Source organism: Melospiza melodia, chromosome 22, assembly GCF_035770615.1.
Source record: "Melospiza melodia melodia isolate bMelMel2 chromosome 22, bMelMel2.pri, whole genome shotgun sequence".
Classification (NCBI taxonomy): domain Eukaryota; kingdom Metazoa; phylum Chordata; class Aves; order Passeriformes; family Passerellidae; genus Melospiza; species Melospiza melodia.
This window is the reverse complement of record NC_086215.1, coordinates 4,453,444-4,479,377: the sequence shown is the minus strand read 5'-3', so window position 1 is coordinate 4,479,377 and position 25,934 is coordinate 4,453,444. Positions and strand designations below refer to the sequence as shown.

General features: G+C 48.2%; 1 protein-coding gene across 12 annotated transcripts in view; it reads right to left on the bottom strand.

Annotated features, from left to right (window-relative positions):
* Positions 1-25,934, bottom strand: part of CACNA1B (calcium voltage-gated channel subunit alpha1 B) — a 325,706-nt gene that overhangs the window by 12,238 nt on the left and 287,534 nt on the right. For 10 of the 12 annotated variants that reach the window (XM_063174370.1, XM_063174372.1, XM_063174375.1 and 7 more), the window contains 8 exons: positions 20,457-20,553; positions 12,708-12,816; positions 9,089-9,196; positions 7,175-7,284; positions 5,857-5,984; positions 4,462-4,588; positions 3,050-3,160; positions 577-612 (listed from right to left, as the gene is read on the bottom strand). In XM_063174370.1, the coding sequence (XP_063030440.1) occupies positions 577-612; positions 3,050-3,160; positions 4,462-4,588; positions 5,857-5,984; positions 7,175-7,284; positions 9,089-9,196; positions 12,708-12,816; positions 20,457-20,553 (826 nt within the window). The remainder of the gene's footprint in view (positions 1-576; positions 613-3,049; positions 3,161-4,461; positions 4,589-5,856; positions 5,985-7,174; positions 7,285-9,088; positions 9,197-12,707; positions 12,817-20,456; positions 20,554-25,934) is intronic. The other 2 variants (XM_063174374.1, XM_063174383.1) reach the window with 1 other exon arrangement.

Genomic DNA, 25,934 nt, shown 5'->3' with positions numbered 1-25,934 from the left:
AAAACCAAACCAAACCAAAAACGCAAATAAAAAAACCCATCAAAAATAAAAAAAAAAAAAATACCCACCAACAACAGAAAAACCCTGCATAGATTGACAAGAAACGAACATTTCTTTTTGGGCTTTGGTCCTGCATCCACACTTATTCCAGGGACAGAAATCCCACTGACACGAATCAGTGGCAAAGCAATCAATCCTTTTTCCATAAATTCTGGCAAGGCTCTTGTTATGGGAGGCACAGGCTCCCAAAAAGCCTCAGGAGACAGCATGCACCCCTGCAGAGAGCTCCTAATTGCTTCTTCATTACCAATCTGAGTGTTTTCACTGCCTAAATTCCAGAGCAGAGCAATGAGGCATGAAAATAAACAAATCAAAAAACAAAAAAAGCAACCCACCCAGCCAAGCCCTGCTAGCAGAGCGAAGCATGCGACCAGGACAGAGGGAAAAGTGGGAAAAGAAAGAGCGTCTGTGCTGGAGCGACTCCAGATGAGAGGGGAGAAAAGTCAAGGGTTAAAGGAAGGTTAATTAACTCTAAAGGTGAATTTAATAGGATACAATTTAGTGCAAACTACATACTGCCAGGTAACTCCCAGGTGACCGTGCTTTGCTCCTCTGCAAACAATTCGGACAAGGTGAGGGACATTATTGGAAGCAGCCCCACAGTACAGCCAGTGTCAGACATCAGATGTGCAGCAGACACCATGACGACCAGGGAGGGAGGTGATGAGGGCAGGACAGCAAAGAGGGAGGGTGCAAACACAGGAGGAGGGGTTTTGTTAAATAAGTGGAACATAAAAGAGAGAGACAAACAGAAAGGGAGGCATCCAGGAACAGAAAGCGTTGCAAATAAGAGTTAGAAAGAACTCAAAAGTTTGGGGAGGGGCAGAGCAGCACATGAGAGGGAGGGTGGGGGGCGTGGAGGGGGAGACACACACAGAAAGGACATCAGTTATTCACCCAAGCTACAACCACTGAACATTGTATTATAAATGAGGTTAGACCTGAGATTCCGGGCCTGATTCACACCCAGGTGTGGCACGAGGGGCAGTGACACCCTGGGGACACAAGCCATGCTTCTGTCAGGGACACTCCTGCAATATCTGACTGCCACGGAGAGGAAGGGAAGGCTCTGCCAGCTGCACTGCCAAGGAAAGAGGAGGCTACCTGTGGTCTAGGAAAAAGGACAATTTCTGGGAAGGAGAAAAAGCTTTGCTTTGTGAGCTGTTGCTTTTAGTAAGCACAGTGAGGAGTGATAATTCTGAGAATCACAGGGCTCACACAAAGGCCAGGAGCCAGGCTGGAAATCCTCTGCCTGGCAAGGGGCACCTCCAGCAGTTTGGCACAATTCCACCTGTTGGAGCTATTGCTGTGTGCGCACAACACAGGGTTTCACTTTGTGGTGCAGCAAATCCTTCACATTCTGCACCCCAGGGAGAGCCACAGAAACAGCCCAAGGTGTGGGAATCCACAAAATGAGATGGTTTTGGGAAAGCTGCAAAAGGCAGCCCCAGAGGCAGCAGAATTGTGATTAGAGCTAAGCAGTAGCCATGAGATAAGTCAGCAGAAAAATTATTTAAAGAGAAGAAAAGCAAGAACAAATAGAACAATGGTCTGTGTATTAACGCTTGTCTAGAATAACTCCCTAAGCTAAAGAAAAGTTTATCTAGCAAGATATTAGGAAGTCTGAAGCTTGATAATGGAACTCTGTGCATTGTGTTTTAAGGCTCACAAGCAGGTATTGTATTTTAAATAAGCAGGCATTGTTTTAACCAAAGGTATGTGGGCTTATAGTGGTTGGATAGAACTACTGTCAATGTGCTTTTGCTTTGTATGATTGGTCAAAAAACTTTTAAAGGAAGTTGTAACATTGAGTTCTTTTTCTGCTGCCTGGGATGTGAGCTGGTGGCATCTTCCCATTGTCATAACCATGTAATGAGACTGATGCTGGAAAATAAAACAGCTCAAGGCACGTTCCACAGCAGTCCTGTCCTGTTTGTGATTTGTACAGACCCCATCTGGCGATACAAGGCCAGGCTGCTCCCTCCTGGCTGTGTGAATCAGGCCCTGGGAATGAGGCAGGACACGAGTGGTGAGATGTTGTGACACAGGAGACAGGATGGTGGCTGGGCAGCATTGGGGACAAACAGCAGCAAATGTGTGAAATGGCCAGAAATGATCTGTGACATCCTACACACTAAGCAGTGCCCACAAGCTGATGTGAAAGTCAACTCCAGTGAGGAGATTTCTTTGAAAAATAAGTTAAATAAATCAACAAGGGAAATCCTCAACACCAGATTAGTGGCCAAGGTCACAGTACAGGAAAATACAGGGAGCACACTCAGTGTTCCAGTGCAGCTCCCTGATAGTCCCTGTGCCTGCTGTGTCCACCTGTGTGTGTCACAGCACATTGCAGCTTTCTGGAAGGATAGGGCACAGGAACATGGCTGGGCTGGCTGGAAAAACAACACACAGCTAATGGGAACACAGCCTGAATGGCCTTGTCCCCAAATAGTGACCCTGACACTGTTGGGTGGCCCAGCCAGAGGGACCATCCTGGGCTGCTTTGTGCTGCTAGCAGGGAGGAGTAAAACTGGGGACAGTGCTGTGACTGCACAGGACATCTGCCACACCCTGCAGAGAATCACTGCAGGGAATCCCTGCCACACCCTGCAGGGAATCCTGGCCACACCCTGCAGGGAATCCCTGCCCACACCCCACAGGGAATCCTGGCCACACCCTGCAGGGAATCCCAGCCACGCCCTGCAGGGAATCCCTGCCCACACCCTGAAGGGAATCCCAGCCACACCCTGCAGGGAATCCCCTAGTCACACCCTGCAGGGAATCCCTGCCCACACCCTGCAGGGAATCCCCCAGCCACACCCTGCAGACAACCCCACTGCTATCCCAGAACAAGGCCTGGATTCCGGTCTCCACATCTTTTAGCACCAATATTCCCAAGCCAGCTCCAGCCCATGACAAGCAGAGAGAAGATGCTGAGACCTTGGCCCGCTCTCAGTCTCCCACCATCACATCCCCACCTCTCTCTCACCTGGGTTTCAGCAGCCAGGCGTGGCATGGAGGCTGCACGGCCCTGGCTCTCCAGGCCTGGCTGGGGCTCTCCATTGGCAACTGTGGGGCTGATCTCCTTCATTTCTACCACCTGAACAAAACATGGAATGGTTTCAGTAGCAAGAACATGTCAGCTTTGAAGCCACCATCAGCTTCCTGAAGTTTGATTGGACTGGGAAGAGATGCTGGTGTGGCAAAGAGAACAACTGAAGAGCTGTGGAGTGTTGAAGTAGAAAAATGATAAAGAAAAGCCTCCTAAAATCAGGCCTGCTCTGGCTGGTCTGTCACTTCTTCTAAGTCAAGCCGGCACTGTGCAAGTTCCCATGTGAAAGCAATCCTGGCGTCAGCAATTCATTAGCATAACAATCTGTTCCTGGGTTAAAACTGTTTTTATACAGTTTTATAACATTTTTATACTGTTTTATAACAGTTTTTATACTGTTAGATAGAAAAATGAAAACTATCTCTCACAAAGAACTTTTCCTGCACATACACACCATTGGTTTGAGTGACCAATCCATACAGAATAACAACTTGTTACTGACCAGTAAGTAATCAGTAAGAAAGCTCCTGACCAATGGAAATGACACTGAGATCTGAATAAAAACTGAATAAAACTGAATAAAAAGGAGTTCTGTGAATAAATAAGGGGTTTTTTTTCCACCATGAAGAAAATTGAGTCCCATGTGATTTATTCCCACAGTGGGGTGCCCAGGTTACTCTGTCCTCAGCCAGGACACCCCACAAGCAGTGGGATGAGCTCTTCCACCAGCCAGGAGCCCCAGCTGTGACCTTGAAACCCCTCAGGTCATTCTGACCATTCAAACCCCTCACCTGATTTGGGACAATGGGATTGGGAAATGGGAAGAGAGAGCCTGAGGTAACCCATGGCAGCAAGACAGAATCCCAGGAAAAGCATGTCCAGATTGGCTGTGGGAGCTGCCAGGTTTGGGCTTTCTCCACAATGCTCAAGCAAACAAGAGACAGAACAGTGCTTGCCTCAAGGGACAGCTCGACTAAATGCTGGTCCCCCCTGCCTTCACCTGGATATTCTAAACACTTTCTAAAATTTCTGAAAATCCACCATGGCTCTAAAATCTCCTGCATCTCACCCTGTCTTCACCTGCTTTTTCTAAACATTTTCTAAAATTTCTTAAATTCTGCCACCGCTCTAAAATGTCCTGCATCTCATCCCATCTTCACATAATCATTTTCCTAAATTCTGGAGTTCTTACATTCTAAACATTTTCTTAAATTTCTGGAGTTCTACCACACTTATAAAATCTCCTGCATCTCACCCGTCTTCACCTGATTTTTTAAACATTTTCCTAATTTTCTCGAGTTCTCCCACAGCTCTAAAACCTGCTCCTCCCCCTTGCCCCATTTGCTCACCCTCTCGATGGGGATCTCCTCGGAGTGGCCTCGCTCAAAAGCTGGGCTCCTGGTTTCATAGAACACGTCCTGGGTGCGCTGGGTCCCCCAAGAACTGGACTCTTTGATCCCTCCCTCTGGGGGTGGCCTGTCCAAAGAAAAAAAAGGGGAAAAGATTAATCCTTTTGCAAAGAGATTTTGCTAAATTTGGCAAATCAAACTTAAGCACCCTTTGGGGTTTCACGTGTGCATATCAGTTGCAGGATGGGCACAGTGGCTGGTGAAGCTCTAAGGTGCTCTGGGTTTTTCTCCTGTAGAGCCTGAAGATCCCATGAGAACAAAGAAATCAAACCAACTATGATTTTTTTTTTTCAATAATTAAGGAAAACAACTTCTGCCACTTAAATCCTTCTGGACAATGAAGAATTTGGGAGTTCAGGCTGATTTTGTGTGCAGGACCAGCTGGACACTGGTCAAACACCTCAACCATGCTGAAGTCCCTTCAGCTGTCAAGTCTGGTGTTTGTTTCCCCATCAGGATTATTTGGGATGTTTAAACCTCAGCTGTCTGTCACTAAAAATCCACAATGTTCATGATTCAGAGGAAAATCACCTGCAGAGCAGGAAATGGAGAATTGATTATGGATCACTGTCACCAGTTTTTGGAAAGCTCTCCATGAAGGGATCATTTTCCCAACAAGATAAATTGTGCATGGCAAGCTCTTGCTGTTGCCCAGTGCAACAGGCTTGAGGGCTGAATTTATTCCCTAGGAATCTTTGGCCTCCCAAAACCTCATTGCCGGGGTTTGCTTGGTTGTTTTGCAACAGTCCCAAATTCCTGTGAGCAAACTCACCCTGGGCAACTCCCAGCGAGGATTCATGAAGGAAACACCAAGATCCCAACACCACCAGCACTGGGATAACCACAGCAGGAGCAGAGCCACCACATGAATTGTCCCAGCCATGGTGTGAAGGGGCTGCTGGCTTTGGTGTCACCAGAGCAGCAGTGGTGGATGGGGTGACCCTGAGGTGTGGTGGCTCTGGAGGGGCTCAGGGGTGACCCCAAGGTGTGGTGGCTCAGGGATGACCCCAAGGGTGGCTCTGGAGGGACTCAGGGTGACCCCAAGGATGGCTCTGCAGGGACTCAGGGGTGACCCCAAGGGTGGCTCTGGAGGGAGGTCAGGGGTGACCCCAAGGATGGCTCTGCAGGGACTCAGGGGTGACCCCAAGGGGGGCTCTGGAGGGAGGTCAGGGGTGATCCTGAGATGTGGTGGCTCAGGGGTGACCCCAAGGGTGGCTCTGGAGGGACTCAGGGGTGACCCCAAGGGTGGCTCTGGAGGGGCTCAGGGGTGACCCCAAGGTGTGGTGGCTCAGGGGTGACCCCAAGGGTGGCTCTGGAGGGCTCAGGGGTACTCACAGGGCTCCCCCGTTGTTGAGGGAGGCCGAGCTCTTCTGGCGCAGGAAGGCCTTGGCGTTGCTGAAGGCCACGGGCTGCGTCTGCTCCAGGGTGGCCTTCAAGGGGTGGAACAGGGACACTGGCCCGGGCTGCCAAGCACAAGGGAGAGGTGTCAGAGCTGGGATGGGCTGCAGGGCTTTTCTTACTCTGTGAAAAGTCCACTTTGCCACCCTGGGACAGCAGAAAGGCCACGCCGGCCTGGGCACAGCAGGGAGAGGCTCTAAGGGACACCTGATACGAGTCAAGCCCTGCTGCAATCCCTCTTCCCTCTGAATGCTCTCCCAACTCCTGCTGCAATTCCCCTTTCCTCCTGAATGTTCTCCCAAGCCCTGCTGAAATCCCTCTTCCCTCTGAATGCTCTCAGGTCCTGCTGCAATCCCTTTCCCCCAAAATGCTCTCCCCCAGCCCTGCTGCAATCCCTTTTCCCCCTGAATGTTCTCCCCAGCCCTGCTGCAATCACCTTTCCCTCCAAATGTTCTCCCCAGTCCTTCTGCAATCCTCTTTCCCTCCAAATTTCTCCCAAGTGCTGCTCCGATCCCCCCTTCCTTCTGAATATTCTCCCAAGTCCTGCTGCAATCCCCTCTCCCTCCGAATGTTCTCCCAAGCCCTGCTGCAATCACCTTTCCCTCCAAATCTTCTCCCCAGTTCTTTTTCAATCCCCTTTCCCTCTGAATGCTCTCCCCATCACCAGAGCACAGCAGTGAGTTTCCCCAAGGATGTAGCCAGAGGGGCAGTGCAATTCCAGTGGCTCTGGATGGATCTGGTGGAGCCATCCAGGTGTGGGACAGATCTCCACCCTGTGCTGGAGATCAGCTGCATGCTCATCCTAAAAACAACAGCTGTTTGTCCTACTGGAAGTGACATGGCTTTCAATGCCAGTTGTGTGAAAATATTTTCTAGAATTTGTAAAAATTAGAGCCAAAATGACTTGGAATAATTCCTATTTTCAAAAATAACTTAAACCTTCTATAGCCAAACTACCAGCAGCTTTCAATAGTTCTTTGGTCTACCAAGGAAATATTTGGTGTACCCTAGGCCACTTTTAAACACATTTTAGACTTTCAAAGATCAGTTGTCTTTTTTTTTTGAAAAGATCTTTCTTTACTGGAAAAGGCAACTGCAACAATTTTTTTAAAGTATTTTTTTGGAGAGAATTTCCATTTTTGAGCCAGCATTTTGAAACCCTGCCTGGAAGAGCAGCCAGGCCTTCTGGGTGAATCCTGCTGGTGATTCTTGTTAAAGTTGCCTAAGAGGGAGGATGGAAAAACCCCTTTTGTACCTGGCACAGGCCCCCGGGGGGCTGGACTTGCTCCCTGCTGTTCTTATTCTGCTTGTAGAAGTCAAATATCATCAGGGCTGCGTAGACCTTCCCCACAGTCATTTCATCAGCTGCCAGAGCATGGGCAAAACACAGCAGAGCCATTCCAAGGATGAAGAGAAGACAGGAATAGAAAAAAAAATGGTGAAAAACAGGGAGGGCGAGGAAGCAACATGAAAATTTTTAGGAAAAAATAATTTATTAATAAAATAAATAATAATTATCAATAAGAGATTATTTTATTAATAAGATAAATCATTATTAAGAATTTTTTATTTTATTAATAAAATAAAATTGTATTTTATGAGAATAATGAGGCAAAACAGACACAGAAGAGTAGGGAAAAGGAAAAAAAAAAGAAAAGGTTACAACAGATTCTTCAGCTCTTTGCCTGTTGCTGCTTTGCCTTGGTTTGGAGCTCTCTGTGGCAAACACAGGGATTGTGTAGGAAAAACCAGGCAGGAAAACTCAGTGGCATTGTCAGCATTGCTGAGAGAATTCCTAAATTCATCTCAGACCCACCCCAGCCTTACCCCTGCTTCTCTGATGTACAGTGAGTGGGGTATAATGGGCTAATGTACTTTTAAGGAATATTTCCTTTCTCAGATGTTTTTTCACCCTCAGAGCCATGGGACAGCCCTTCCCTGCCCAGCACTGCTGCACACACCATGGAACAAAATGGAGCAGCAAAGATACAGGAATCAAGAGAGGAGGGGAGGGAAAGACTTCAGCAGTCACTACCCACTGATCTGCACCTCCTCAGCTCCCTCATTTTTCTTAATTAACAATGCCTTTATTATTCTATACTGCTTCTCATTAATCAGGAACCCAGAGCTAATCAAGAGAACAGCGAACTCCCCATTTTCTCAGCACTTTTTGCCCAGGACATCACCAAGTAACACAAACGCCTTTAACCCCCAAACACCTCACATCTGATTCCCTAAGCTGTCAGCAAGCTTTAGCTTTTCTTCTCCCCATTTTTCTGGAGCTCAAATGGCAGAAATTGCTCTCCCACCTTGCAAGGCACAGCCTGGAGACTGCCAGAGCTGAGGAGGTGCTCTGAGAGAGGCCACACAGGGCATTGCTCTCTTCTGGGTGCTGTTTGGGATTTGGGGTTTTCGGTGCACAGGAGATCTGCAGCACAATGAAGTCCCTGCCTGGAGGGGAGCTCAGCTCCCCCAGTCCCTGTGTGACAGAGCCAGGGCAGCACAGCGGCTGCCAAGGAGCCCAGCTGCCCTTGGGGTCCCTGCTGCATCCTCCCGGTGACCCAGACAGGGCTTGGGACAGAGCAGGCAAGGAGGGAAGAACCTAATCTGGGGATGGATAGAGCAGGCAAGGAGGAAAGAACCTGTTCTGTGGTTGGACAGAGCAAACGAGGAGGAAGAAACTTAATCTGGGGTTGGATAGAGGAGATGGGGAGAGAAAACCCTGATTTGGGGTTGGATAGAGCAGACAAGGAGGGAGAAACCTAATCTGGGGTTGGATAGAGCAAATGAAGAGAGAAAAACCTAATCTGGGGTTGGATAGAGCAGATGAAGAGGGATAATCTAATCTGGGGTTTGACAGAGCAAATGAGGAGGGAAAACCCTAATCTGGGGTTGGATAGAATAAATGAGGAGGGAAAAATCTGTTCTGGGATTTGATAGAGCAGACGAGGAGGGAAAAACCTGATCTGGGGTTGGATAGAGCAGGCAAGGAGGAAGAAATCTAATCTGGGACTGGATAGAGCAGATGAGGAGGGAAAAACCTGGGGTTGGATAGAGCAGGCAAGGACAGAAGAACCTAAACTGGGGTTGGATAGAGCAAATGAGGAGGGAGAAACCCAATCTGGGGTTCCTGGGTGTCTGGGATGGACCCAGTGCTTGAAGCACTTACGTTTGTGAGGAGGCACCAGCAAATCCAGAGTCTTCTGGGACAGGTTGGGCCAGACCAGCGAGATCTCCTTCCTCAGCTCAGCATCACACTGGTGCTGCTTCACACCTCCTGCAGCCAGGGAGGAAGAGGAGAGGAGTGAAGCCCTGCCCTGGAGCACATCCCACTGTTTGCATCCCCCTTTCCCTTTCCTTGAGAAGGGTGAGCCAGCACAGCCCTTCCCTGCCCAGGGAATCTGTGAATTCTCCATGACAGAAGTGCAGGAACCCAGCAGGACCAGCCTTGCCTCACCCTGGGCACCCTGAGTGTGAAAAATGTGTATTTTATTATTGGCTTTTCACAAATATTAAAATGAATATTATATGTGTTGTGTTAGAAAGTAATGCTGTGTTAATTCTCTGAAGTAGTGTGTTAAATATAGTTTTGGGTTATTAAAAAATGTTAAAATAGAACTGATGCTATGTAGGATATTTTTTTTAAAGAAAGGACTTGCAGTGAGATAGCAGCCACAGGACACCTAAATCTTTCAGAGAAAAAGAATTTATTGCTCTTTTATCAGAAGAAATGAACTTCTTCCTGCCTCAAAGGCGCTGTTAGGATTCAGAGGAAGAAGTTGTCTCTGACCAGACAGAATCCTGTGTTTGAATGGAATATAAGCATCATGTATGAGGTGTATGAATATGCAACATGCTGTTGCTTTTAAGGGTTAATCCTTCATTAGCTGTGTCCTTTTTCGGGCTCCTGCTGCCCAGAAAAAGGTACCCAGACATCTGTAACTCTGTTTCTATTGTCTCATATTGTCCTAATCCAAATTATTATTAATCTAACTGTGTTACTATTTTTTATAACCATTTTATTACTATTAAACTTTTAAAATTTTAAAAACAAGTGATTGGTGTTTTTCACATTGAGCAGTGACCTGGGACTTAAATTTGAGCTCAAACTTATTCCATGCTTAGACTCCAAGTGCCTCTTCCATTGGGGAGTGCCTGTGAAGGCAGCAGCACCTCCCAGGTGGGATGGAAAGGACTCAGACATGAATAACAGTGACAGTGTTCACAGGGGTCTGAGAATGAGGAAAGAGACGAGGATCTGACTCCATGTTTCAGAAGGCTGATTTATTATTTTACGATATATATTATATTAAAGCTATACTAAAAAGAACAGAAGAAAGGATTTCATCAGGAGGCTGGCTAAGAATAGAATAGCAAAGAATGATAACAAAGGCTTGTGGCTTGGACAGAGAGTCTGAGCCAGCTGGCTGTGATTGGCCATTAATTAGAAACAACCACATGAGACCAATCCCAGATGCATTCCACAACAACAGATAATCATTGTTTACAATTTGTTCCTGAGGCCTCCCAGCTTCTCAGGAGAAAAAATCCTAAAGAAAGGATTTTTCAGAAAATATCATGGCTACATATCACAAAATCCCATAACCATTGGGTTTGGGTTGGAAAAGACCCTAAAGATCCTCTAACCCAACCCTCTGCCATGGCCAGGTTCACCCTCCACTGAGCAGTGTCCTGATGGATTACAAACCCTCCTCAAACCCACCAGCTCTTCCCAAAACCCCTGAAAGGACACAAATTCAGAGTCCTACCCTAAGGTAAAGCAGAGCCAAACCCCACAGCTCTGCTCCATGGGCCAAAGCCAGCCTAAATGCACACATGGAAAGTGATTAAAGGCTGGGTGAGCCCCAGGCCAGCTCCCAGCTGAATTCCCCTCACAGCAGGTAATTAAAGAGTTCATCTGAATGACAGAGATTATTTTTGTAAGAGCAGAGTGAGGGAGGAGGCTCTGGGTACTCTGTTACACCGTGGTTTGAACTCCCACAAGGGAACTCATTAGGGAGGTTTATTAAGGGGCTGTTAAGCCCGCTAAAGACTCAATTAAATGTAGCACATGAAACCTATTCAAAGGGAGCTCATAACAACAAAACAGGTCAGAACCTCACACCCCAGAGCAGAGCTAAACCACAGAAATAATCCAGGGTATCAGCTGAGTTCTCCTCTCTGGCTCCTTTCCAGTTTTCAAAAAGGTGGGGGGAGCTTTTCCAGTCGAAAAAGGCTGACAGGTAACTAGAAACTGAAAATTAAACAAACTCTCAGCATCCTTAGCTAGGAGTTATTCCTGAAATAAGGTGCTGGCTCTCAAAGTCACAGGAAATCTTAAAAGCATCTGTAGAAATGAATGTCTGATCCTTGTCTTGATCCCATTCCTTTGGGGAGCCCCAGGCGCCTCAAAATTTTGTCCTCTTCCAGCAATGCCTCCCCAAAGCATCACAGGAGGGAGGAGATTAACTCAGATATTTGCACTGGCCTAAAACTGCTTAGTAAAGCACAGCAGCCTAACCCTGCCTTGCCCCTGCTCCCTGGTTCCCTCCTGTTAACTTTTAAATTAGGTGTAAGACTGCTTAGGCCAGGCATGGCTCCAGTGTGACCCCAGGCAGGCTGATGAGATGGGGTAACGACCCAGAGAAAAGGCCGGTGCATTTGTTACACTGCAAGGTTTAATTGGGAGCTGAGTAAACGCCTGATTAACCACCTCAATAATTCCATTTTATCTCAAGGTGGAATGTGCTGCAGGGCACTTGCAGTTCCTGCCTTGCTGCCAGCATGGAAGGGCTGGAATGGTTCAGAGCTGGTGTGGAAACTCATTTCTGATTCAGAGAAAGGAGGACACGTCCTGGGCTTCCCTTCAGCTGGGATGGGCAAAGATTGCCACATTTCACTGCACCCCAAAGGCAAAGGGATGCTCAGGACCCCTCTGGCCTCTCCCCAAGCTCCCCTTCATGGCCACATTTCTCTTCACAGAGAAAAACAAGGCTTTTCTCTGTGAAGAGAAAAGGATATTCTTTCTACAGCTTCCCAAGGATATTTTCTGGGATTCACATCCTCTGAACCTCAGAGAAAGAAAAAAACCCCAATTCTTATCTCATTTACTGCGCCTGTATTTTGGAACAAGTGGAATGCATTGAGGAAGATTGTTTACCTGAAGGAATTTACTTGATTAGATTCTGGTGTGAGTGTTTTGATTCACTGACCAGTTGAATCCAGGTGTGTGTGTGTGTCAGGACAGTCACAAAATTCTGTGCAGTTGAGTACTTGTGCAGATTCAGTTTGGATGTAGTGTAATATAAAATAATAGAGTATAATAAAGTAATTAATTAGCCTTCTGATATCAATGGAGTCCTCTCATTTTCTCCCCAGACATCAGGGTTGCCTTGATTTACTACACCCCTGTCCTCAGGTGTTGGCATGGGAAGATAGGAATCCCACCTATATTCTAAATTCTTCTATGGCAGAATTCCCATGGTTTTGGGAGGACACCAAGCCCACAGATGTCACTGAATACTCTGAGCTGGATAGGACCCGCAAGGATTAAGTCAAACTCTTCAGTGAAAGGCCCAGCCAGGGATAAATCTGTGTCCTTGGTGTTCCTGGCACCTTGCTGTGACCAACCAAGCCCATCTTGTGGTCAGGAGCTGGGCTGTGAGTCAATGTACTCTCAGAAAACCCCAGTTTTCTCCTGGTTTGATCTCCAGGTGACCCAGCCACCCATACCTGTCACCTGAGGCCAGTTTGGTCTCCAGGTGACCCAGCCACCCTGTTCCTCTCACCTGAGGCCAGTTTGATCTCCAGGGCCGTGCGGATCAGGGCCATCAGCGTGGAGGTGAAGTGCACAGTTAAATCCTCAGGGGAGATGGGCATGTTCATCCTCACCAGGCGCTGGGGACAGACAGGGCTGGCTGTGAGGAAGGCCAGGAGACCTCCCCCCACCCTCACCTGCCCCTCTCTGAACCCCCAAAATACCCAAAATACAAACAGGAAGGAATTTTTTGTGTGCTGAGCTGAAATTCTGCACATGGATGGCAGCTCCTGTCCAGGAGTGGGTTTGGGGCAGAACCTCAGTGGTTTAATGGGTGATTTGCCAGCACTGCACTGCAATCCTACAGAGCTCCCCCAAAAAGAAGCCAGGTGGGGAGGCTCTCATCCCATTTCCTGACTGCCTCCAGTGGTGTCTGCACCATCCAGATGTTGGAACCCTGGTTACTGAGAATTTCAGATTTCTGTGCTGACACTGACCCCCAAGAGAACACTGCATTGACCTGAGGCTGTGGAGAAGCTTCCAAAATGGAATGATGGAACTGGGATTGTGGGCAGGGAGTTTGAATAATTATGAATTCATATTGAATTATGAATAATTACTGAATAATTCTATATTATAATTAGATAATAATGGAGTTTGATAAGTGTGTACTATCACAGGGTGGAAAACTTATTAAAGTTTTAGGATGTAGTAATATATATATAAAGCAAGATGGAGGTTTTAGGGCAGAGGCTGGGCCTCCTTCACAGGTTTAAGTACTATTGTGTAATTAGATAAAAAAGTCCAAGGAAGCTCCTGGGTGTTGATCTGTCTGAGCACAGCCTCAAAAACCAGTGGCAGCTTAGTCTGGGCCCTTTGCTGGGGAGAGAATTTCATCTCCATGTGAAAGCTGCTTGGGCTGATATTTACACCCCTCTGTCTGCCCAGGAACCTCCTCTGTGTCTAACAAAGCCCCCAAAGGCTGGTGGAGGTGCCAGCTGCACTCCCCTGTGGCTCTGGGCACTGCAGCAGTGGGCACAAGCCTGGCACTGTCTGCAGAGATGCAGATTTTGCTGCAGCCTCTTTGCTGCCCTGGGCAAAATCTGCAGGATGGAAACTCCTCAGCTGATGGGAATTCTCCTGCTGGGGAAGGAGAGAATGGTGCAGGTGAGAGCAGGGAGCTGCTGGAGCCTCAGGGCTCAATGGGAGCCCCAATTGCTGCTCCTTTGTTTCCCCAAACCAAGCCCTGGCTGGGGCATGAAGACTTGGCCAGGTTTTCCATCTCTGGGATAACCTCCCTGCTTAGATGATCTTCCAAGTTCCAACTTCCACCTTCCCAGATGTATGGACTGAGCTGCCCTAGAATCCCAGAGTGGTCTGAGTTGGAAAAGACCTTAAAGATCACCTCATCCCACCCCCTGCCATGGGCAGGGACCTTTCCCTAGCCCAGGCTGCTCCCAGCTCTGTCCAGCCTGGCCCTGGACACTCCCATGCCCTCAGGGAGGGCAGATCCCAACCCTGGCACCTTCTGGAGACAATTTCCCCCCAGGGGGACACTTGTTGGTGTTGGCATGAGCAGACAGAGAGGAAAAAGTGCTGGTCCAGTGTAAAATCTGCTCAGAGGAGCTGAAATCTCCTTGTTCACCCTTTTACACATTTTCAGCTCTCACTGCATCCTGCAGGGACCAAAGACCACTGTAACAATGTCCCTGTCACCTGAAGTCTGGGACAGACCCTCGTGCTCTCCCTCACAGCATGCCCAGAGGTTATTCTGTGTCTGCCCAGCCTCAGAGACAGGGAAATCAAAGTTCAGCCTCTCAGGCAGTGACAGTGACAAGTGCTGGCAACACCACGGGGTTGTTTGTGTTCACTCATGTCAAATGAAACGGGATTTAATTCCAATTCTGCCCTCAGCACACAAAAAGTTACAAAAAACCATCAATGAGAGCCCACAGTTAGCAATCAGAGAGTCCCAGAATCCCACTGGGGTGGGAGTGAGGGAAGGGATGCAGAGAGAAAGAAGATGCATGCATGTGAAGAACAGGCAAATGAGGAGCAATTCCCCACAGGAGAGCTCTATCCTCACAGAAACCACCCCTAAAAACCACTTGGGCACATCTCAGGTGTCCCCAGGTGAATTCCCAAGGGATACAGATGCACACAACAGGCCACCCACCTTTTACTGCAAACCCAGATTTTGCTGCAAACCCAAATTTTGCTGCAAGCAGGCACTTGGAAGAAGCTCTCCCTACCCCACCTCCTTGCCCTGCTCCCTGCATTTCCCCCTGCACTGCCATTTTCTCCATCCCAGTATCCAAACTGGTCAAACTGGTAACTCAGACACCTCCAGGCCACTGGAATCCCCAATGTGAGAACACAGCAGGGAGCAGACAGGGGGGGTTGAGGTGCTCAGGAGAGGGAAGCTGGGATGGGATGATTCCCTGTGTCCCCTCAGGTGCCAAACTGGGATGGGATGATTCCCTGTGTCCCCTCAGGTGCCAAACTGGGATTCACCTCCCTTTGGACAGCACTCGAGGAGTTCTTGCCCTGCCAAGGGGAGCTGCAGGTTTCACCTTCCAGCTGCCCATTTTTTGGCCAAAAAAAAAAGCCATAAGATAAGAGAGAAATGTCTCAGAACCTGCAGCAGCCAAAGCCAACAGGCCTCAGCTAAAGCCACACAAGATCCTCTCAAAAACAGGGAAAATTCCTGTCTTGGAAGCCCCTGGCTTGAGAAAATCTGTTCTTTAAACAAATATCTGGCATGTCTGAGAGCTCCTGCTGAGGGTGGAGCAGCTGGAATAAAAGAACTGATTCTTCTTGGATCCAAAACAGCTTTGCCATCATGGCTGGGGTGGTGAGGGAGGGTTGGGTGAGACATTGTCACCCCACAGCCCAAATCAATGTCCCAAATCCCCGTGGGCACCCAGGGGAGCCAGGAATCAGCCAAGAACATAGCTTAAAAAAAATTGAGAAAGTTGTTTAGAGTGTACTCAATTTTTTAAAAAAATTAACTTTCACCCCATTTTTTTCTGTTTCTTCTGCTTGAAGTTGTGCTTCAGAGCTGTAGCTCATGGTTTGAAACAGGATGAAAAAAAAAACTAAAAGGGGGGAAAACAGAAAAGGGGAAAAAAGGGAGGGGGGAAAAAGGAAAAGGGAGAGGGGGAAAAGGGAGGGAAAGAAAAAAAGGAAAAGGGGGGGAAAGGGGAGGAAAAAGGAAAAGGAAGGGGAAAAAGGGAAAAACAACACCAAACAAAAAAAAACAACAACAACAAAAAAAAGCCAATAACAAAAATAACTGAACCAAAACAAACAGAAAAAAACCCCCAACTCTAATTTGGACAATTTCCCATCTTTCTGGAGCCCAGGAGGAAATTTTAGGAGCCTGCTGCTCTTTCCCTGCACTGATGAAGAACGTGCATCACTTGGGAATCACCCAGGGGCTGGATCAGTGTTTGGGCTCGGTGACCTTGGAGGTCTTCTCCATCCTAAATGATTCTGTAATTCTATCAATCTTAGTCTTTTCTATGCCATCAGACGAAAAGGGGGAAAAAACCTCTTTGACATCACTCCGCTGTTTTAGGATTTGCTCACTGTCCTTGCCCATGGCAGAGGGTGGAAGTGGAAGAGCTTTGAGCTCCCTTCCAACCCAAACCATCCCGGGATTTTCTGATTCCTGGGCTGATCCAGGGGCGCTCGGGTGAATTAATGATGGGGAATATAATTTTAAAAAAGAAGGGGTAAAAAAAGAAAAAAAAAAAGTGGGAATGGTTCCCAGGAGCCCTGAGCTGCCCGGACAGGAATCCCCAGCCCCGGGAGAGCAGCCGGCAGCAGGTGGAGTCCCCGCTCCGCTCTGGGATCCCTCCCGCAGCCCCCGCGGTTCATTATAGTTGGATTTGGAGCTCGTTAAAGCTCCTGCAGGAGAGAGCCCCAGAGGCGGCAGCACCGCCGATGTCTCCGGAGTCTCGTAATTAACGCAGCGCTGATAACGAGCGGCTGATTAGAGGCGGGGTCGGGAGGCTGCGCTCGGGGCGCGGGGTCCGGGCGCGGTCAGGAGGCGGCCCCGGCGCTGTTTAATTGGGAATTAACAAAGGCAGCGCTAACGAGGAACCAAATCTCTGTGACAGGAATAAATTCACTTTCAGTTTTGCTCAGGAGCTGCTTGGGCAATGGCCCAAAAGGCAGGGAAAAGGTTGGAGGAATAGGGGGGAAATTCATCCCGGGATCAAAGGTGTCTTGCTGGATTCCAGCCTGACCCTGAAAAAATTACTACACCCTAAATCCTGTTCCCTGGCACATTTCCAAAAAGAAGCACACAGTGCCTGGAAAACTACTGGCACCCCGACAGATTTGAATTATTAAGAGCACCCCATATAAACCTCTGGGACAGGAACTGCTCTGGGAATGATCCCCAGACAGGAATAAATTCGGGACAGTGGGAAATGAGGTCGAGTTTGGTGAATAAATTATTTGCTATGAATAATTCACCCCGACCTAGTTGGAATGATTCTATCTGGTTTAATTCTGCTGGCTTTGGAGAGGCTGTCCACAGCTTTTATCCCCCTCAGATCATCCCAGGAATCACAGAATCCCGGGATGGTTTGGGTTGGAAGGGACCTCAAAGCTCGAACAGTTCCACCCTCTGCCATGGGTGAGCAAATCCTAAGACAGCAGTGAAGGCAAAGAGGTTTTCTTCACCCTTTTCATCTGATGGGATAGAAAAGACTAAAATTCATGGCATCACAGAATCATTTAGGATGGAAAAGACCTCCAAGACCATAGAGTCCAAACACTGATCCAGCCACCACTGACCCATATCCCCAAGTGCCACATCCACATCTGTCTGGTTTTAAATCTCTCCAGCAGTGGTGATTCCACCACTGCCCTGGGCAGCCTCTTCCAGGGCTTGAAAACTCTTTGTGTGACAAAATTCCTCCTGATGTCCAATCTAAACCTCTTCTAACACACCCTGAGGCCGTTCCCTCTGCTCCTGTCCCTGTTCCCTGGAGCACAGCCCGACCCCCGGCTGTCCCCTCCTGTCAGGAGCTGTGCAGAGCCACAAGGGCCCCCTGAGCCTCCTTTGCTCCAGGCTGAGCCCCTGCCCAGCTCCCTCAGCCCCTCCTGGGGCTCCAGACCCTTCCAGCCCCTCCATGCCCTCCTCACTGTGGGTGGCCCAGCAGCAAGCACAGAAATTTGGGTTTTTCCAGCCTCGTCCCCCAGCCCCGTGCAGGATAGAGCTCCCTGGTGCACCTCGGGCAAGCAGCAAAGCCACACGGAACTGCAGAGGCTGGTCAGGCTGACCAAGGAGAACAGTTGAGAAAGGGGAACCAGAAAACAGCAGAAAGGAAGGACAGCAGCCAAGGAGGCTGCAAAGAGGGGAAAATCCAAACAAAAACCAGTGTGGACGTGCTGAGAAGGCAACAAAGACGTGGGGAGAACACACAAAACCTCTGACAAGGACTGGGGAAAGTAGACATGGAAAGAAAAAGGGGGTATATGTGGGGCAAAAGAGCTTTTGCTGGACAGAACAGTCAGGGGTTTAAAAAGCAGAGGGACAGGGAGAAAACAGGGCAGAGACAAAGCCCTGGCTGCTGTTGGCACTGACTGAGCAGGAGCAGGGGGTGATACCCCTCTGCAGGCTCAGGGAGGGGGCAGTGCCCAGGGGGATTTCAGTGCCCAGGGGGATTTCAGTGCCCTCCCGAGTCTCTCGGGGGGATTTCAGTGCCCTCCCGAGTCTCTCATCACTTGGGAGCAGATGTCACATGAGTGACACCACGGGGGACAGCTGGCAGGAGCAGGGCAGGAGGTGCCACATCCCACCACAGCCATGGGGGAAGGTGCCCAGCACCAACCCGTGAATGTGCTCATGGAAAAGAGGAGGAGGGAAGGAGCAGAAGCCAGTCCTGGCTCATGAGGGGTTAATTTATCAGCAATAACTGGGTGAGAGATCAGCCACAAGTGCAGCTTTAATCCATGGGGGAAATCCTGATCTTGTCTTAAATCGGTATTTTGTAGTTCAGGGCTCTTTGATAAGGGGGAAATGAATGTGATCATCTCCAAACTCAGAGAAATCCAAAGTTCACCCAGACTGGAGCTGTTTGAACCCATCTCTGCCTGTACTTGAAACACACAGACACAATCCAGAGGTTTCTTCTGAAATGGGGAAACATTAATGATGTCTTTAAAAAATCAGGAGTCGGGGTTATAAAAAGAAGCTATTCCTATGTACCCTGGTTCTGTGGGCTTGTTCTGTAGGGACAGACAAATTAAAGGAGATATCAGGAAATTCTCAGGCTGAAGAAATGCCTCTGGGCACAAAGTCTGCTATGAAAACCAGCCCAAAATCTTATTTAAAAGGGTGAGTTCTCTCCAGTTTTAACACATGATCTCTTTATCCCCTTTTGTTTTCTTCTTTTTTGAATTCTATAAGATTTAGGAAAAAGAATTTTATCCTTGTGGTACAGCCCCAGAGCAGATCTGGTTGCCCACCTGCAAACACCTCCTTTCAGCAGGACACAGCTCTCCTAAATCAGTGGAAACTCACAGGGGGCAAATCCTTGGATTTCTGTGGATAATTCGTGCCTAAAATAGCTGAGGCCTGGAATTTGTATCTAGTTGGGTTCCTCAAGCTCAGTTATGGTGGCCAGACACAAATCAAATACAGCAAAGCCACCTCACTGAAGAGATTTAAAGTTATGTTTCATTTAATTTTAAATCCTGGAAGGCTGAGGAAGGATCTTGTAGGAAGATTTATCTGAATTTCTTCCTGCCTGAATAAATCAGCCCCAGCTTTGGGTCTGGCTTGAGCCTCTTCACAAATATCTTGGGTTTATTTGGTCTCAGTGAAAAATCCCTCAGTACAGGAGGGGCTGTTGGGGTGTGGATCCTTTGGGTTGAGTTTTGGGCTTTGGGGGTGGCTGGAGTGACACCAGCAGCCAAAAACTCCTGTTGGGTTTGGTGGATCCTGAATCACACCAGTGAAAAATAGCTCTGAACAACCTCTCCCTCTAAACTAGGAGGTTCAGTGGTGAAACTTCAAGGAATCCCCCTGGAAATGGAAGTCTCCAAGCACCCTGAGAGTTGTTGGGAGGCCAGCCTGGCCTTTACTGCTCCATTTCCATCTGAATTTCCAGCCAGGCAGCAGCCTTTGGGATAGAATTCATTCTGGTGGCTCAATTAAAAAGTTTTGCCAAATCAGCAATAAGCTGGAGTGATTTCTTCATCTCCCTGTCCTAAATGTTTTCTGTTAAAGTAATTTCTTCCACGAGGGTGTTCAAGGAGCCCTTCTGGTGTCGTCTCTGTTTAATTGCTTGCTCACTCCTACAGTACTGCCTACTCTAATTACTCCAGTCTAATTAAGAGGAGACAAAAACAACATTCTGCTGGAGGATTAGTGAGACAAAGAGCCCTAGGAAGAAAAATGGGGATCTCATGGGGGGTAATTTGCTCATTAGCACTGTCCCTCCCCAAATTAACCTAAATGGGAGGAGAATGAAAGAAAAGAGAGAGAAACACTGACAGAAAGAGCAGAGACATACTTAGAAAGACAAACTGATGTGCCAGTTTCAAAGACCAGAAAAAAAGTTACCCCCAAAAAATTATATATATATAAATATGTAAAAATTAAAAAGAAAAAAAAATCAGAAGATCCAAAATCTTGCTTGGAAAGCAGAGAAAGCACCAGAAAAGTCCAGAAGAACAACACCAATGCCACAGAAACCCCACTTGAGCCACGGCACAGAAAGCTGGTGGTTGGGCAGGAGTTCCTGGGGAGGTTTTCTACCTTATAGGCAACACGAGCTGGGCATTTCTTCCCAAGGCCTAGAGGTGGGGACATGTGTCTCAGCATCTCATACATGTCTGTGTAACTGATGCGCCCGCTGGCACCACAGGGATGGAGGCAAAAGCACCAGGACACAGAAATCCCATCGGATTGAGGCGGGGAAAAACGGGGAAGGGGTGGGGGAAAAGGCAACACAATGGAGCAAATGAAAAGGGGGAAAGAGAGAGAGAGAGAGAAGGGAAAGCAGACAAGAAAACAGAGATCTGGTTAATCAGATTTCTCCGGGAAACAAAACCAAACTCAAGAGGTGGGGCAGGAGAAAGGAGGCTCCGCTTCCATTGCTGTTTCGGCGCCCAACATCTCCTCCTCCTGCAGGGGTGGCCCTGGGAATGATTGATGCCCCTTGGGGAATAACTGATGCCCCTTGGGGAATAACTGATGCCCCTGGGGAATGCTTGATGCCCCTGAGGAATCCTTGATGCCCCTGGGGAATGCTTGATGCCCCTGAGGAATCCTTGATGCCCCTGGGGAATCCTTGATGCCCCTGAGGAATCCTTGATGCCCCTGGGGAATCCTTGATGCCCCTGGGGAATGCCTGATGTCCCCTGGGGTAGAAGGGGTGGCAGGGCTGGGTTTGGCTGGCTGTTGGTGGGCTGGGGATGAAGGCTCCCCCATCACCCCCCCAAAGCAGCCAGGTCACCATGCCAGGGAGAGCTGGGGGCAGAGTTATGGGACAGGGCTGGGGGAACACAGCCCAGCTTTCCTGCCAGGAAGCAGCACTTTGGGTTTGGGTGATGGGACAAGGGAGGAGTCAAACGTGGGGGAATTGCTGAGGGATGCACAGGGACTGCTCCCACTCCAGGCGGGGATTCTGCAAATTCCTGTTCCAGTAAAAGCAGAGCCCAGCCCTAGCAGGAGGTGGGAGGAGAACCTGCTCCTCCCTTACTTTTGGCGGGGCTTGTTTTTCACCAAGCCAACCTCAACTGCGAATTGCAGAGGTTTGGGAAAAGTCGCTCAGAGCAGCCCATTGCTGAGGGCATCTCCCTTCAGCACTCGATGGAAAAATCCTGGCCTGAAAAACAAGGGGTGCAAAACAGCAAGAAATTCCTGCTTCACCTTTTTGTTCCTGTTGGAACTGGGAGCAGAACTGTGCCAATCTCCTTTTGTTGTCCCAACTGCTTATACAATGTGCAAATCTCTGCTGCCTGGCATCTGAGGAGACCCAGGGATGTTATTAATTAGAGTTTCACCCCTGGAAAAGCAGGATAATGTCCTCATCTCTATACCAACAAAGAAAACCTAAGCACCCATTTAAACCCCCCTTACTGAGCAGGAACCTTCCCAGCAGCCCAGTGCCCTGACACACATCTCAGTTCCTATGTAAAGCTTTGATGGAGGAGGAGAGAACTCACCCAGCCCAAAACATCTATTCCTGTCCCTGGTAACTGTGCAGATAAAATCCCACCCAGCTCTCCCAGCCCAGAGCTGATTTGGAGGCTGCTGAGAGACACAAATGGAGCTGGAGCCAATGTCCTCCCCTGGCTCCTTCCTGCTCCTGGGCTTGGGGTCTCCTCTTCCTCTGCAGAGCTTTAGAACTCTTAATCCTCACTCAGGTGTGGGAAACACCTGGGCTGGAGTGGAGAATAAGAGGAAGCTCTGGCTGGTGGCTTCCAGCCTTCTCCTTCATCCTCTGTTTTCCAATAAATTCCCTGCCTGCAGCTTGGTCCCCACTGCTGCCCATCCCATGCTGATTTCTCAGCAAGATCTGTCCCAAATCCCCCACCTGGGCTCCCAAGCACAGTGAACTCCCCCTTTGCCATGAGCAGGAGCTTTCCCTGGGTGTCCACCACGGCTTAGAGACATCATTTAACCCCCAGGTCATCTCTGGCTGTGGCACCATGGAACACTCATCCCTCATCCCTTATCTCTGCCCAGATCCAATGGATTTCCAGCTCAGGAAGTTGATCACTCAACAATGCTACGAAGCCAAACCAAAGTTGCTGCTCCCTGGAAACCGTGGGATGCCATTTCTCTCTGGAATCTATTGAAGTGCTGGGATAATTTTCCCCAGGACTTCCCAGCTGGAGCTGGCAGGATGGAAGCTGGAGGGTTCCCTGTCCCATAAAACTGCCTGTCCCCAGCCAGCTGGGGTGTGGGAGGAGACAGGGAAGGGATGCATGGAGGAGAAAGGAGGCAGTCAGTCAATCATTCCTTTTTTCAGGCAAGGGATTGGTTACGTTACACTTTCTGTTCTCTACTGGTTGCATTTGCACTCGGGGGAGGGAAGAGGGGATAAAAAGAAACAGAACCAGGACTAGAGATGCTGGAGGGATCTCTGAAATTCCAAACCTTGTAGGCCACCCTATGAGGGCACTTCTTTCCTAGGCCCAGGGGTGGAGCAATTACACGTAACAAATTGTACATATCCTTATAATGAATGCGGCAACTGGAAAGGAAACACCAGAGGTTATGACAGCAAAATCCAACAGGAATCAGCTTTTCCACAGGCAAACAGGGAAAAATCAGTTTTTCCACAGGGAAATAGGAAAAAAAATCAGCTTTTCCACAGGGAAACAGGGAAGAATCAGCTTTTCCACAGGCGAACAGGACAGGTTGGAAGGGCAAAACACGCTGAAAAGAAAGGTTAGTCTGGAAAGGAAGGAGCCACTTTAACACACAGAGAGAACTTCCAACTGCTCACCCAACCTGATATCCTTGGATTTTCCTCTGGGAAACCTTCAGTGCTGTGTGGAAGGCTTCCCAAGCATTTGGTTTCCTTTCCCACTCATGCTTTAATTCCCTGTCCTGAGCATCAGCCTCCAGACTCTCCTGCCCAACACCCAGAGCCTGCAGGCTACAAAGAGCCCCTTTAATGGATTATACCTGGGATTTTATTACAGCTCTTCAATGGATTATTGCCAGGATTCAAATTAGCTGCTTTAAAACCTTGGGAACCTTTCCCTGCCACTGTCACCTCCTACATAACCCCAGCAGGGCCATTCCTGAGCAATGAGGAATTTGCTGGGAGAGCAGAAAGTGTCACCTCCAGAGCCTATTGGGCATTGGCACTGGGAAAATCCCACTTTCAATATGAGAAGGAGAAATCAGACACCTCCTGGAAGCTTTATGGTCAGTCTCATTAACTTCCCACAATAATTTCAGCTAATTAAACAGCAGGATTATATTTCTTAAATTTTTTGTATAACCAGCTTGTAGGTGAGAAGAGCTGAACTTCAAAAATACCTCTGAAGAAAACCGGAATGCTTTGGTACCTTAGATTAGAAATGTGGCTGTGTATTCTATCCCCATCTGTCAGAGCTGGGGCAGCTCTCTGCTGTCCATGGGGCAGTTGTTTCTTTCTCTCTCCCACAGCCAACCCTCCCTCCAGGAGATCTCTGCTGTCCATGGCCACTGAGTGTCCCTGCAGGGCTGATCCAACCCCAGCATCCCATGGGGAGATGCTGCGCCCAGGGCAGGAGCCAAGCATTCCTGCCTGGATCCAATCTGAGCCTGGCACAGCACAGCAGCCTTTGCCCCCTGCATTGCCAGAGGAGCAGCTTTCTGCTGCCCTGCATGGCCAGAGGGAGCCCAGGCCCATCTGCAGCAGCCCTGGAGCTGCAGAGGAAAACTCCCCCCTTGTGCAGGATCCCTGCTGCAGCAGAGCCACAGCTGGCACTGCAGGAGGGCTGAGCCCCCGTGGGATGGGGCTGGGACACCCCCTGACACACAGAGGGGCAGGTTGTATTCAATGGTTTGTTTTATTTGTACTTTTACATTTGTATTTTTAATTTTCCTATTAAAGAACTGTTATTCCTATTCCCATATCTTTGCCTGAGAGCCCCTTAATTTCAAATTTATAGTAATTCAGAGGGAGAGGGTTTACCTTTTCCATTTCAAGGGAGGCTCCTGCCTTCCTTAGCAGATAACCTGGCTTTTCAAACCAAGGCATTTGGCCTCTCTGTATTTATTTTGGTGCATTCTGTAAAGAAGGCTGGAATGTTTTGGGAGAACTCTTTCAGTGTTGCTGCTTTTTGGGATGTGAAGAATTAAGGTCTATTCAAAGCCTTCTCCAATCAAGTCCAAACTGTGAATTTGAGAGGAAATGGAACCATGCAAGTCTTGGCTCCAGGCCTAATTGTGGGTCTAAAAAGGATTTGGTTTAACTGAAGCACCAAGTTTACACTTTCCTTACAATTTTAGAAGGATTCTGGAAAATCAGGGGGTCGCAAATACGGCTGAACGCTTCCCTGAGCTCTCCAAGAGTTTGAGGAAGGCTGGAAAACCAACAGATGCTTTGCCTTGGGAGATCATGGCACAAAATCAGGACAAACAGGGATCCTTTTCCCGGTTCAGAGAATTCCAGAACAGTTTGGGGTGGAAAGACCTTAAAGTCCATCCCATCCGTGCCATATCAGGGACACATTCCACCATCCCAGGGTTCTCCAAGCCCCTCCAGCCTGGCCTTGGGCACTGCCAGGGATGGAGCAGCCACAACCTTTTGTTTAAATCTGATTTCCCTCAGCATCCCGTTATCCCAGAGAGCCCAGAGCCCCCTTGGGAGCACCTGCAGCTCCTCCTGAGTGCTCTGGGGACAGCTGATGGCAATGGGATGGCCAGAGCAGCATCACCACTATCCCCACTGGGTGGGCACTGGGAGAGGAATAAAACTGATAAAGAACTCACTTTCTGTATGTTGAACAAATAAAAGCTCCTATAAATCCAATTGTGTTTTCTTTCCCTGTTCATCCTTAAATCCTGGTTTTCCTACTTTCTTAATTAACTCTCACCAAACCACCCTGGGCTCCCTATTTCTCTCAGCCTCTCTTTTTCTTTTGTGAGCTCAAGGCTTTTTGTCACCCCCAAATGCAGCAGTTTTCCAATACTCCCCCCTAGGGAGGGTGGGACAGTTGGAATAACAGCTCCTAACTGCCTTTTTTACTTCAATTTCAATGTTTTTTCCTAGAAAAGTTGCCAAGAATTTGGATTTTGGAACAAAACCAGTGTTAATATCAGAAATAGGGGTAAAATACACATTAAGTTGTGTTTAAAATATTATCTATATAATAAAAATATAACAGTTGTGGAGCATCTTTCATTGGGGGTCTCAAGCTAAGAAAAATGGATAAACACTGTAATTCCATTTTTCTTGGGATAATCAAGAAGAGACCTTGGGAGAAGTGATAGCTAGTGACCACATTCAGTTCAAATCATGGAATAATCAAATCATAGAATAATCAAATAATAAAATCAGTTGAGTTGAAAAAGACCTCTAAGATCAGAAAGGTCTTAAATCAAAATTATTGAAAGTTCTGCCTTAAAGTGTGGAAGGATTTCAGATTTGTGGAGATTTTAGTCCCACTTCTGAAAATGTGATTTCAGTGGAACTGTTCACACTCAATAACTTCCCACCAGAGTGAAAAGGAAACAGGGTTAGAGAAAAAAAATAAAAACAAAAAACCAGAATTAGCATCTTAGTGT